A 14,831-nucleotide genomic window follows, 5' to 3' on the forward strand; every position below is an offset into this window, starting at 1 on the left:
ATTATATTAATTTATCGATTTACATATACTTATATATATATATATGAGTGTGAGAGAGAAATGGACCACGCCACTGCAACACTATTTTCATCTCCAGTCCACTTGTAAATATCCGTTTCACTGATGAAAAAAATCACTAAAATATAAATTAATTTCCTATTCTGAGTCATATCTATTAATTTTAAATATATCTTCATTTTAACTATATAGATTAAAATTAAATTTGCACTTTTCATACGTCATAAAAAAAATTTCATGCTAATCATTTATCCTTCATCAACCCATTAGCTGTCACAATCCCCATTAGGGGATTTAAGAATTTCATTTACACACTCGGCGCCAAAAATATATTTTATATGCTTGACAGTTTAGTTTCATTCTGTATATATATCAGTCAATATTGTATATAGCAGAAAGCGTGTATTCTGTGTTTTATTTCTTTACAAGCGAATAATTTGAGATTCGTCACTAAATTGAACGGAACGGAATTGTCATATCTGAAGCATTATACTTTTGGTTTGCTTTTTTTTTTTTTTTTTTTTTTCAATTCCCTCTTTTAGTTTGCACTCTGACATATATATTTATATATCTTGTTCAAATTTTCAATCGTTAATAAAATACTTTTTATTCATCCACTCAAGTTCAAATACATATTTTTAAACTTGCAGTGGATGACACTTAATGTAAATACAGTTTTTTTTTCAAATGTTAATTCATTAATTATTAAATTTAATTAATTTTTAATACTTTAAATAGAATTTTAGCAGTTTGTAATAAAAATTGAAATCAACAGGCAGTAGCTCAATCGGTAAAATGCTAGGATTTCAGTATTTTTCACGTGAAGGTGAAGAATGCGAGTTCAATTCTTGCAAAAGAAGAAATTGACTTAATTTTTTTTTTATATTACTTGTTATAGTTTATAATGAAATACCGCACGCAGATATGTACTTTAACGATTACAGTAAAGATCTGTTACTAACTCAGTCTTTTTTTTTTTTTTTTTTTTTTTTTAGTGAAATGATTTTATTGATCATTTTATAATGATACCCTTTTTCAAAAATACCAAATAATTTCGAAACAAAACATAAAATGAATATAATTACATTATTATATAACTTTTTGCGCATACATATAATTTATCCAGCCAAAATTTTTTTTTTAAAAAATTGGCAATAAATGGTTAAGCATGCTATTATGCACATTTTAAAGGTTTTGGTTTTTCTCTTATATGGTTTTGTGAATACTTTGTTGAAAATTTTGAAAAAAAAAAAAAAAATGCTGCAACATATATTTTTAAAAATAATAAAAAAATGTCATTAATTTGTGTCTGGCAACATATTTTATTATTTTTAAACAAATCAATGGTGGTAGCAGCAAGATGCCACTTGTCTCTTGTAGTTTGTCAAGTCAAAATATGCAATGAAATTTGAATCATTTTATAAACTATTTCGTTTTAAATTTTATCTATTATTTTTATACAAAGATATAAGATAAAATTCATATAAATAATTTATTTAAAAAAATGTAATATACAGATGATACATATTATACAAATGATTTATTTTAAAGAATTCATCACATTATATGTATCACAAATGTAATTGCTTCTCTTTGGAGTGTGAAAGAAAGTCTTTTGAAATTTTCTTGTTGAGAAAGCACTATACCGAATTTCACAGCAATATGGTTCATACTTTTTCTACGGCATGCTTCAGTAGATGTGTTTTTAAAGTTGCTGGATAAGAAAATTTTTCATTACAAATGTCACATTCAAACGGCTTCTCTCTCGTATGCGTCCGTAAATGTGTTAGTAAGTGATTTTGCTGAGCAAACGTTCGATTACAAACATCACATGCAAACGGCTTCTCTTTCGTATGAATGCGTAAATGACTTTTTAAACTCGATTTATGAGAAAATGCTTTTTTACAGACGTCACATACAAATGATTTCTCTTTCGTATGGGTCCGCAAATGTGTTATCAAATTCGGCGAATGAGAAAATACTTTATTACAAGTAGGGCATGCATGCGGTTTCTCGTTCGTATGTGTACGTAAATGTTGTTTTAAGTTCGACTTTACAGAAAATGCTTTATTGCATATATGACATGTAAAGGGTTTTTCTTTCGTGTGCGTCCGCATGTGTCTTTTTAAATTCGGTTCTTGAGAAAATGTTTTATTGCACATGTGGCACGCATGTTGTTTCTCTTGTGTATGCGTCTGTAAGTGTACTCTCAAGTAACTAAACAGAGAAAATGTTTTGCTGCAAACATCGCATGTATAAGGTTTCTCATTCGTATGTACTCGTAAATGTGTTATTAAATTCGACTTTTGAGAAAAGGCTTTATGACAAACTTCACATGCAAACAGCTTCTCTTTTGCATGTGCCAGTAAATGTGACTTTAAATAAGAATGTTGAGAAAAGGCTTTGGTGCAAATGTCGCACGCATACAATTTCTCTTTCGTATCAATTAAATCTTCCTTTAAAATTTCCTGCCGAGAAAATACTTGGCTACATAAATTATTTTCATATGACATTTCCATTGCGCAAGTATAAGAAAATGCCTCTTTTAAAACATTTCTTTCTGGAAAAATCTTCAGCTCATTAGTCACATGCAGTTAGCAACTGAAATTTGAAAGGTTCAGGATCACTCATTTTCTTGTAGCATGTACTTAGACATATCATTTCATTTTTCATGAATCAAAAGACTTGTTTTTAAATTTGATAAAAAGAAACATGCTTTTATACGAGAATTCAGAAAACATAAAATTTCTTATTTGTGCATTTATATAAAACTTAAAATATATATATCAATAGACAATGAAAAACACAAGATGAATTGGAGATTTTTAATACATGTATAGGAGATATCCTTTCCCATTACAGAATGTTGGATTCCATTCAAGATATCTTTTATGTTGCAGCCAAAATGACTCTCACCTTCGGTTCAAAAAGGTGATTTGAACCACTCTTGTCAAGACACACTTCGATTTACGTCAACCCTCCTCAAAATGCAACTTTGAAATCTAAAATGCGTAAAATAAATGAATGCAATTTTTCATTCCAAGTTACTGAAAAGCACCAAATATATCCAATGATTAAATAGAGTAATAGAGCTTAGTAACAAGAGCTTAGTTAGTGATTAAAAAAAGAATGCCTTATATTTGAAAATGTACAACCCTACAACAAAAGAATTTAGTTTTCATTAATACAAATCATTCTAAGAGAAACACTGCAAAGTACTATTTCATAATAAAGATTTTTTTTTTGTTAGTAGAGTGTTCTTTTGAATGACAAGTTTTACTGTTTTTACTTTATTTTTCCCCTAAAAATTTCAAGTTGTTGAAATTTTGATCCGTACTTCGATGTATATAAATATGCAGTTGCTTTGGTTCAATGTCTTTAAAAATTTAATTAGCATACTTAGTATTTTCTGTCTCTTTCCTTATTCTTTCTTTTAAGTTAATGTAAATTTAAAAAAAATCATTTCAAAAATTTCGACATTACGGAAGGGGATGGGGAGGACACAAATGCATGGTGGTCGGATAAACAGGAGAATCGAAATATATCAATAAAACTAAAAATCTCAATATTATAATGTAAAATCTTTACTAAAACATTTAAAAATAACTGAAACCATGTGTTCTTTTATAAAAGCCTACAAAAAAGGGCAAACCATGAACAAAATGATGATTAGAAATTTTTTTTATTAAAATGATTTTCATATTAGCAAATAGCATGAATAGCATTTTAAAACTCAACCACAATCTACGAGTACAAAACAATAACTTTCCGATTTTCGAAAAAAGAGGGAGAAAGAAAGAAAATACACAAAACGATTAGTTACAGGCTTGATTCGATTTAGTTAGCTAAACTCAGTACAGACACAGATTTGCAACTAACACCAATTTGATTTCATAAACGATCTCCCCACAATAGAGAAACTTACAAAACTGAGATTATCCTAGATCAGCTTTTTTACTTTCTCGTGCCTAGAAAAGAGAAAGTATTGTAATCTCTAAAAAATTGGAACTCGAGATTTTCACATTATGTCTGTCTGCATGTGGCAAATATAACTCAAAAATACTTTGAGCTAGACGACGAAATTTGGTATAAGGTACCAAATTTGTAGATTTCTATCAAATTTCGACCAAAATCCGTTAAGAGGAAATTGGTCTTCCAGCTGAAATTACTCTTAAATATATATATATTATATATATAATTATTTTTTATCACATTATTTATTAAAATTTGCGTTCATTTAGTAAATAATTTTTCTCTTTTTAAAAACTATCTTCAACTATTAAAAATTTAGCATACTGAATTTTAAATCTCATTTTAATTTTAAAAAATTAAGTATCGAATTTTTATTGTTGTCCCATGAGCTACAAATAATCAAATTTCCAATGTTTTTCATTATTTCACAATCGATGTTATTTAAAGCAAATCACTGGATAGTTAAGACTCTAAAGGAAGAATACGCTTGGAATAATATAAAAAGAATATCATGTATAATGTAACGTAAAAAATATATATAATTCATTAACAGAGCAACGTAAACCTACATGCCACAGCTTATATCTAGAGAAATTTCACCAATATCCTACAACCAAACACTTAATTTAACTGTATGCCCTTTTAGCAGCTTTTCTTTTGAGGGTACTAAAATACTATTTCAGAAGAAAAGATTCAACTAAGTTCTCATTCATTCGTATAAGCGAAATTTGTATTCGTAATCACAAATTTTGACAAATCCAAATGATTACCAACACATGTATTATGGTATCTTGGCACAATATGACTAGAACACAAAAGAGCAAGTCATTTGCTCAGTTCCAATAAAAAATTCTTTAAAAAACGAAATAAACGAAATTGCTAACACAATCAGTTTAAAATGGGACATAAATGCCCAAGCTGATATCCAAAACAAACATTTCGCCAAAATAGACGGAGAGGAACTTCACCTTTCAGCACCTTATTACAACATAATGCATACAATGGAATGTGACGGAATATTACTTTAACTTATAATTTTATCTTATGAACAGAGTTTTAACTATCTCGAGATTTAAAAATTAAATAGGATTATTTTAATAAAATCATTCATTTAAAAAATATTATAATAAATTAATTATCCTCCATCAGCACTTTTTGGATTCACAGTCATTTAAATCAGCTCTAGATATAAACAGTGGCGACTTTCAGAAACAAGCATTGCTACTAAAAATATTTCACGGAAATTACAATTCTAAAAAAAAAGAAAAGAAATTTACTTCTAATAGACCAAACATTTTATTTGCAATTCGCTAAAGTGCATTTCAGAAAATCATCAACATATATTTTTTCGTTTAGAAACATCAAACCAAGAAAATAAAAGTTAATTAAAGCAAGCGAGTTTCCGCCGGAACAACGTGAAAACAAAACCAGAATAAAATAATAATCAAAGAGAAAAAACGAACAACGAATAAAGTGAGCAAACGCGAACATTGTGTTGAAGGAATGGGAAAAAAATAATAATAATAAGCATACAAAGTTTAACAAAGCTGGGCAGCCATCCGAACAACCATGTCATTTCTAATATAAAGGAACGGGGGGGGGGGAATAGTGGGAAAGTCAATATTAAATGTACAAGTATCTAAGCTCATTTTTTAAAAGAACAAGTATTATCAATTCAATCAAATATTAAGACTTCTATAATGAATGCAAGATCACTAAATGCATGCAGCAATCAAGTTTTGAACATAAAATTATTCAGGAATCATAACACTTTCAAATAGCAAAATATTCATAAACATTAATTCAAAATTATCATTTATAAAAACTTGGAACACAGATTAGAAAATTGTAGTAGGAGAAGACTTATTCAAATTATATCAATAACTAAATTCTTTGACCAAAAAAATCGTTTATTCTTTGTATAATATTGGTACATATTATTCAATTTTCTTTTTATGTGAAAATGCCACATGATACATATCGCAAACCACAGATTGTTCTTGGTATGAAAATGGAAATGTTTATTTCAATTATTCTTCAGAGAAAATTATTAAGTACATATATTGAAAGAATTATATATTTTATATGAACAAGTGCAAAAAAGTTGATTAAATCACTTTTCTCAGGAAAAATATTTACTTCATATTTCATGAGAATAAGAAACGAAAATAGGCTTGCTTATTTAAATAACACTTCTTGAGAAAAACACCTCACTACATACATAATAATAATAAAAAGTTTTTTTTTAAAAAAAATTTGTGCATATTATTTAGTGTTTAAATAAATTACTTTTCTTTAAAAAAATGTCCTATATGCATCACAAAAATAAGATTTTTCACTTTGTGAAAATGCAAAAATGTCAATTTGCATTTGGATAGAATAAAGCATTTTACAAGGTCATCTTAGTTACATTTTTAATAATTTCTTTATTGTACAGTATTTTCCTTTTACATAAGTGGAATAGCATTTATTTAAATTAACTTTTTTTAGAAACTACTATAAACTGATTGACTTACTATAAACAGCAGGCATGAAATGTTTGTCGTATGTTATAAGTTTGAATTGCAATATTGAAATCTATAACAAATCTTCAACAAAATATAAACTAAATGAGTTCCATTTCCCATGAAAGATGCATCTACCTTCTATGATAGAAAGTGGTTGCTTTTTAAAACAAAAGTTTAAATTGATTGCAATAACTACCCACTAAAAACCATTTTTCATTTGTGCAGGATTAGCACATTGTTTTGCACCATTATGCAGAGAAAACTTTGTCTTTTCATTGTATCTGATAATTTTCAGAATTCATTTGGGAAAGAAAACTGATTTTTAGAGCCACTTTATATCCTACTTACCCTAAAATATTTAATAAAATGAAGTTTTTTTTTTTTTTTTTTTTTTGTGTGTGTGTGTGTGTGTGTGTGTGTTACATTATGTGTTAAGAAAATTAATGAAAAAATTATTAAAACAACTGATCCTGTTGTTTCAAAGCTTATGAAACATTTTTTTAAATCAAATATGTTTCATAAATAAATAGCCATCAATTCTCATAAGAAAAAATAAATAAATAAAATTATAAGCATGATTATAAGTATCCTAAAAATTAACAGACAAAAAAAAAAAACTGAGTTGCTGACAGAAATACCTCTAAACAAATTGGAATTTAAGTTATCTTCATAAAATACTTGAAAATGTCCGAGGATAGGAACTCTATCTTCTCAGTTGCATATTTAAATTATCTTCACAAATTGGAATTTATAAAGGAATTAACAATTTTTATTATGCTCATAACATTTCTAAGAGTTCCTCTATTTTAATGGTTTTTATACTTTTCTTATATAATAATTTAGTTTCCATTAAAACACACACATACTTTATGAAATGAAAAAGGAAAATGATTAAACTAAATATACATTATACAGAGTATCTAAAGAAAAGTGTAAATATGGTATAAGAATATATGCAAATAATTTGATTGTTCCTCAAATACATTCAAATTTAATTATATTTCTTTCCATTTTCAGATTTAGGTCATCTGAAAAGTAAAAATTATATTGTATATGTTGCACTAGTTTGTTTCTTTTGCTTCGATAAAAAGAAATCTCTAGATTCTTAAATCAGAATCATTTTGAAAATGTTGGTAACATAAAGCTATTATTTGAGAGTTCACACTAAGCAGCTCCTTTGTAAACAAGTTACAACTATCAAATATTTTTATCTTTATTACTTAAATATTACAAACAACAAAAATAAAATAAAGCAATACATATAACAATTTAAAAACCATAGGAAGTTTGATTTTTTTCTTTTCTTTTTGTCCTCTCATGGTTTTTGTATTTTATTAAAATGAACATACATAAAAAAAAAATTATGTTATGTTTGCAATAATACAAAACTTACGAGTTCTTATATAAAATATTAATATTTTCTCTAAGTACTTAGTTAATCCAACAATCCTAAGGTCTGAAAAGTTAGTTTTTAAAAGTTTTAAAGTGATTAAGCTGCACTTTTTTTTTTTCATTTAATCAATCACTAAATTCTTAAGACAATTCTAAATATGAAATATATATATCATCTTCCTTGGAAATGAACATAAGAAACAAGAAAATCTGCTCAGACACACAAAAGGTTCATAAATTAAGTAATTCAATTAAATGTTATGATACTATGCAAAATATCATTGCATAGTGCGATGGAAATTTAACTCAATTCGAATTGTAAAGAATCATAACGCATAATTTAATAATAATAAATAAACTTTTCATTAAACATTTCAAAATTTTTTCATGATATAAAAAGTTTTTAAAATTGGAATTTTGTAGAATTCAGATATTAATTTTAATAAGAAAAAAATATGATGAATAAAAACAGAAAAATACTTTCATTAAAAAAATAAGAGAAAGGGAAGAAAGAAAAAAACTACTTTGTATAGATTTAAATAGAATTTCCTTCTACAGAATTTAATTCAATCATTATCTATATCAAAATACCATTATGGATGTTCTTTTTTTTTTTTCAATAAAGATAGTTTTTTTATTAGGGCACAACTGAAACATTAATTTCAATAGTTATATTTTATTCACGAAGATTGACAGAATAAGCTGCATTACTAAATAAATGAGTAAGTTTATTTTTCTTATTACAAGAAAGATATTCAAGATTTAAAATACATTCAAGAAATTAAATAAAATAATAACTAAACAAAGAAGAAGAAGGAAAGAAAAGGAAGATCTAATGGTGGTTAGTACATGATCTTGATTTAACGAAAATCTAACATTGAATAATATTATTCTATTGTAATATTCTGCTCAATTGTAATATTACGTTACGCACTTCAATACGCATACAAAAGTACTCCGTACGTATGTCTAATATAACCAATATATTACCAAACAAAGTCCTAATAATAAAAATAACCAAATAAACATAGTACAAACCGGAATTCGGTAGAATGGTACCTCAGTTTCATTAATAATGACACACTAAATCTTTTTTTTTTTAACTATTTTTACTTCTCTACTTATTTATACATAAACAATGGGAAAGTTTAGAAAAAGGTGTTTCAATTTTCGAGAGATAAGTAAAATGACACAAAATGTAAGAAAAATAAGACCCATTACCTGTCTTATAGACTATTCGAGTGTTTTTACCTTACTGAGGATGGTTGCTAAGAGTTATCGCCAAATAGGAAACAAAACCAGCGATAACTCACCGACGTCGGTTACCCATTCGTTTCTTCCCTGCGAGGGTTATGAAGTTATCACAGAGAAGTGAAAGTTATGATCCGTTGATCTGTTAGGTGTGATGCGGTTCTTTTAAATCCGTTTTAGTAAATAGATCCTTATTATTATTTGCCTTCGCTTTAATCCAGTTTTGTACTTCCACATTGGCATAAAGTTGCATGTAGTAATGATATTAGGAATTAAATATGGAAAGTATTTTTAGTGTCAGACAATTTATGCTGTCTAAAATGATTATGTTTAGTTACTTCTGCGATTTTGAACTTGAATGTAAACAGTATGGGATCATAATATCAACAGAAGCTATTAACCGGAACGACAGCAACGCGAGTTCGCAAATTGTACAGACTAAGTCTATGGCAAAGGATACCGACGTGCTCTGATTGGTCGATTTCTTTCGCACAGACTTTCTATGCTGTAGCAACCCTGTTACATTGTTGTTTAGTTGTACGTACTTTTTTGCCTGCCAATTTTCAAAATGGAGAAATTAAATCTTCCAGAGAAATACAGTTATAAAATAATTGAGATTGATGAGAATAGAGCTATTTTTTGCATTTCTGATCTTGTAAATAAAGAATCAGCTCAGGTAGCAATTTTTCTGTGAAGTATTATTAAAATAAGACTTGCAAATCAAGCTTTCATTTTACGGGAAATGATCGGCCAATTTTTTAATTAAATTTTCATGTTAAAATCATTACTATAAAATATTTTTATGCAAATGAACTATATTTATTAAGATATTTAGATGACATTAAACAGAATAGAAATCATTATAATTCTTATTGAATATTCATGTAAAATAAAATAACACAAGGAGATATTTATTTTTTAATTTTGTATTCAAATTATTACCATTAGATGTCTATCTGCAAATGCGCTATATTTGTTAAGATATTTAGATTCACATAGTTATTAACAATCTAATTATTAATCTTGATATTTGTTATTAACTTAATATTAAGATTTATAAATATGTAAATAGTTTATACATTTCTTTTGAATACTTATTTCTTGCATTTCTGTAACACATATTTTAGGAATGGATTAAAGAATATGAACAAAGATCGGAAACAGTTTGGCGTGTTCAGAGAACACATAAATCAACTGGACGCCTTAATGTTTATAAAGGTGACTTTAGATGCCAGCACAATGTGCAACAGGTAATAACTAATATTTTATATTTTACTGCTTCAAATGCATTATGTGTGTTATTTTAGACACTTTATGTTTTATCATTTATATAATGACAAGGTTAGATTTAAAGTTTATTTAGCTTCTACTGAAATTCATTGGCACAGTGCTCTCATTATTGATAATTATATAAAGATTATTTTTACAGGTATCAAAACATGTGAAAGAAAGTAAAAATACTGGATGCCCTGCAGTTCTTAAAATTACTATTCAAAGGTAAGTTTTAATTATTTAAATTTGATTAATAATAATAACAAATAACATATATAATAATGTGTAATCAAATATTTTTATTTAGTGTGATTGTTGGATTTATTTGTCACTTACATACTTATAAAACTAATTTAAAAAATAGATTACATTTTTCTTTATATGTGTCAGTACCTAATATCTTCATTTACTTATTTATTTTTCAGTATCAATAATTATTTCTTATATTTTCAATAATAATTTTTTATTTCTTATATTATTATGAATTATCATATTTTGGAAAGCTTATATATTTTCTTTGCTTTTATTTTAGATGTTTAATATATCCATGGTAAAATATTCAAATTATTTTGATTACAGGTATTTTTCACTGCCAAAACACAAAGATCCACTCCCAGAAGTTATAGAGTTTCCTGCATTATGTGAGCTTCTGTACTTGCATAATCATTTGCTTGACAGTGCTGCTGTTAAAAAGTTCAGGCCATTATCAAACCTAACGCAAAAGCGTCTGATAGAATTGTTTGAATTAGGACATACTGCAGCTACTGCAAGACAGATGTTGCAAATGGAATTAGAGCTTCAGAGTAATGAAGATTATGTAGAAGCATGCATGGACAGTTCTAAGCTACCTTCATTATCTGTCGTAAATCACTTGTTAAATAATGAATTTAGGAAAATCTATGGATCTCGAAGAGAAAGTGATATTGACAGGGAAGCTGAAAAATATATTTCCTCATACAATCAACAGCCATTCTGTAAAGCTGCTTTTCCAAAAGTAAAGAACAGTTTGGCGATTGCTGTAGTGACGCCGATAATGAAGCGAAGTATAGATTTACTTAGCAATGTTCAAGAAATGATAATGCTTGATGCATCTAGCCACATGGACAGACTAAATCATCGTGTTTATTTTTTTATTTCTCCAGGTGTAGCTGGTGGAATACCTATTGGCTGCATTATCACAAATGCAGAAGTTAACTAATATTTTTCGTTAAGGAGTGAAACTTCTCTGTGAGTGTTTCCCTGAGAAATGCTGTTTATTGCAAAATGGGCCACTGATTGTAATGACAGATGATGATCTGAAGGAAAGAGAAGTTCTGAGTAAAATATGGCTGAATTCTACTTACTTACTCTGTCAGTTTCATGTGCTAAAAGCAGTGTGGCGATGCTTATGAACAGTGAAAATAAAGTTCTAAAAGAGCACCGTCAAAAATTATATTTTTCCTTTAAATCATTGATGTATGCAGAAACTGAAATGCAACTGAAAGAGTTGTTTCAAAATATGTTGGAGAATAGTACAGTCAGGAAATATGACAAGTTCATCATATATTTGAGCAAGTTGTTCTCCAAAAAGCATTTATGGTGCACTTGTCATAGAAAAATGCTTTTAACCAGGGGAAACAATACAACAAACTATGTTGAAAGTTTGTTCAAAGTTTTAAAAGAGACCATACTTGGACGAGTGAAAGCATTTAGCTCAGTTCAATTATTGGACTTCATTGTCACAAAATTTGAGAAGTATCTACATAGTAGATATTTAGATTTTAGTTTTGGTCGTTCTAACAAAAAACTAGTAAAAAGGTTTTTGCCTGATGATAAAGGAATAATTCAGAACATCAGATCACTAAATAAAGATAACACTTATTTTGAAATTGATCAACATTTTGTTGATTTGGAAAGTTCCATTTGTACTTGCTTTGTTGGCATGAATGAAAAGCTTTGCAAGCATTTAAGTTCTGTGATTTTGGAACAAAATAAACAATCAACATTTGTCTAGAAAGTAGAAAATTAATGTATGAAGTGGCTACTGGGAAAAAATTGGATTCAAATAGCACCCTCTTGCTACCTTTAAGTTTTAACCCATCACACAATTTTCCTTCTTCTCAGTCTGATGATGCTCTACAACCACAATTTTCTTCTACGGTACTTCCAAATTCATCTAACGATATACTTTCACAATTTAATAATAATACACTTAAACATTCTTCAAATGACACGCTTTCACCTAGAGATATTGACACATTTTCACAGCCTTGCAATCATATAACATGGTTCTACCAACTATAAACACTCAGAGGTGTTTGTGCTCCGGGGAAACCCCGGAATTCCGGGGATTTTGAACTTCGATACCCGGAAATTCCGGGGATCGTCGTTCAAAAGGAAGTAGGAATAATAATGAATTATTTATTTTGATCTGGGTAATTTTGTTTGCTTTGAAAGCAGAAAACGCAAGGTCAGTGTGTGTGGTGAAAACTTTTCCTTTCTTTCTCCAAAGGCAGTGATAATGCGTGAAAAGGGGGAAAAAACTTCTTTTTTGTTCTTTCCTTATTGCGAGTTATGACTCATTCCCCCGGTTCTCGGACATTCTCTTCTGGATTCTTTTCGGCAAGTAGGCGCGGCAGAAAAAAAAGGGAGAGACTTCGTTCGACCAGATGTGCGATCACGTGACCTGGGTTCAAAGGTCTTAATTTTGCAAAATTAATGGTTATTAATTTTGCAAAAAAGTAATTCATTGAACTTTTATAATTAGGTCATTCAATACTTCATAATCGTAATTTTTCATTTCTCCCCCCCCCCTTCTCGAAACTCCAAAATGTCGGTAGTAAGTCCGTAAAAGTTTCAGGGGATTTTTTGGGGTCCCACAAACACCCCTGAACACTACTTCACAGCCCATTGCAGCTACATGTCAAAACTCGGACAGTGAAACAGATGATGATGATGGTGATTATTTACAAAAATTTGATGATATAATTAATCGGATTACATCCGGTTACAAAAATAATCCTGATGTTTTTAAGCCAGCAATAAAAAAAATGGTGTAGAATGTTAACAAGTTTGGAAAAACAGAAACTGGATTGGTGTCTGCCTTGCATAACTTTGGAAGGTACTTTTTTAAACTTATTTTTGTAGGCTTGTTAAGTTTACATTAGAAAATTCGCAAGATAGAAAATAAGATTTAATGTGTAACAATTTAATGTTTATATTATATTGTAGCAAATTAATTTTATTATTTTTAAAGACTAAACTTTTTTAAATCCAGTTTTGAAGGGTGTTTAGCTTTAGATTTCTTAATTGTTTAATGTTTTTCTAATAATTTTTATTGCTGTAAAAATTGAAACTGAAAGAGTGATAGATTTACTACAATATACATTCAATACAAGAATCTAAAAATGTATTGTTAAAATTTTAGCTAAACAGTGTATGGGTTTTTATTAATTTTATTTTAATGTTCTCTAAAGTATAATTAATGTTTATGTTATGGGTTAATACTAACAACTTTTTTTACACCACATTTAAAGAGTTTAGCGAAAGAAAGTGTCAAATAACAATTTAAAAACTTATACATTCATCATTTATAATATGGTAGGATATTATTCTATAGAAAATTTAATAAGAGAGTTTCAGTATGAAAAGGCGTTTTGTAAGTATCTTTCTGATATTTTTATACATTCTAAAGCTAAATTTCTTTAATTTATTAAAATGTCATGTAGGACTTACTTCCAGTAAACTCTTCGGTTGTATGATGAAGTTGGCAGAAATTTACTTAGATTTCTTCTTTTGTTTTCCCCTCCTTTTAGAAACCTTAACTACTCAAGCAGAGTTTTGAAGTGCAGCAGAAGGAGAGGCAATCAAATTCCTGTTCAACCTACAGCAATTGCAAGAAGAAAATCTATTTATTCTGGTAGGAAAACTCAAGTTGGTGGAAGGCCAGTTAAACGAGCATTACCACCTGCCCTAAAAGAACATACTTATGGAATATTCTCTGAGTTACCAAAAAAACATCGAAAAACAAAACATAGTTTGACGCATTGTGTTGAAAAGAATGTATCTCTTCCAAATTAATTTATATTTATTTTATTACTATCATGCTTTTAAAAAAATATGTGCCTTGTTTTTTTTTTTTTTTTTTTTTTTTTTTGTACATGCTTTAAAAATGTATCAGAACATTTTAACAGGATTTGTATGGTGTTAAAATAATTAGTATTAATATGATATAAAATTTTAATGTTATTATGGTATTAAATAGCACTTCCATGAAACTGTTGTATGTTAAATATTTTTCAGCTTATTATATATTAAATACTAAAGAAGTTGAAAAAGTATTAACAAGTTGCTCTGTTGTATATTTAAACATTTTTAGAAGATGAATAAAACATACCTTTAAAACCAAAGAGTCCTGAATTTTTTTATTGATGTTATATG

General features: G+C 28.0%; 2 protein-coding genes across 5 annotated transcripts; one reads left to right on the forward strand and one right to left on the reverse strand.

The window, feature by feature from the left end:
- Nucleotides 1-1,496: 1,496 nt before the first annotated feature.
- On the reverse strand, nucleotides 1,497-9,547 carry LOC129988057 (gastrula zinc finger protein XlCGF7.1-like). Of its 3 annotated transcripts, none has more exons than XM_056096159.1 (2): nucleotides 9,141-9,547; nucleotides 1,497-3,020 (listed from the first exon to the last, which is right to left on the reverse strand). In XM_056096159.1, exon 2 carries the CDS (start codon nucleotides 2,535-2,537, stop codon nucleotides 1,686-1,688), a length of 852 nt encoding a protein of 283 aa, XP_055952134.1. In that variant the 5' UTR covers nucleotides 2,538-3,020; nucleotides 9,141-9,547; the 3' UTR covers nucleotides 1,497-1,685. The 3 variants fall into 3 exon arrangements, with proteins under 3 accessions (XP_055952134.1, XP_055952133.1, XP_055952135.1); XM_056096158.1 differs by having other exon boundaries at nucleotides 9,111-9,547; XM_056096160.1 differs by lacking the exon at nucleotides 9,141-9,547 and adding an exon at nucleotides 8,928-9,101.
- Nucleotides 9,548-9,555: 8 nt separating this feature from the next.
- On the forward strand, nucleotides 9,556-14,511 carry LOC129988056 (uncharacterized). 2 transcript variants are annotated; one of them, XR_008785623.1, is made up of 5 exons: nucleotides 9,556-9,816; nucleotides 10,268-10,390; nucleotides 10,570-10,637; nucleotides 10,992-13,512; nucleotides 14,207-14,511. XR_008785623.1 is itself a non-coding variant. In XM_056096157.1 (4 exons), the coding sequence occupies exons 1-4, from the start codon at nucleotides 9,709-9,711 to the stop codon at nucleotides 11,608-11,610; spliced, it is 918 nt and encodes a 305-aa protein (XP_055952132.1). In that variant the 5' UTR covers nucleotides 9,556-9,708; the 3' UTR covers nucleotides 11,611-13,753. The 2 variants fall into 2 exon arrangements, 1 of the variants encoding a protein (XP_055952132.1); XM_056096157.1 differs by lacking the exon at nucleotides 14,207-14,511 and having other exon boundaries at nucleotides 10,992-13,753.
- The last annotated feature ends 320 nt before the right edge of the window (nucleotides 14,512-14,831 follow it).

Source organism: Argiope bruennichi, chromosome 10 (genome assembly GCF_947563725.1).
Source record: "Argiope bruennichi chromosome 10, qqArgBrue1.1, whole genome shotgun sequence".
Classification (NCBI taxonomy): Eukaryota; Metazoa; Arthropoda; class Arachnida; order Araneae; family Araneidae; genus Argiope; species Argiope bruennichi.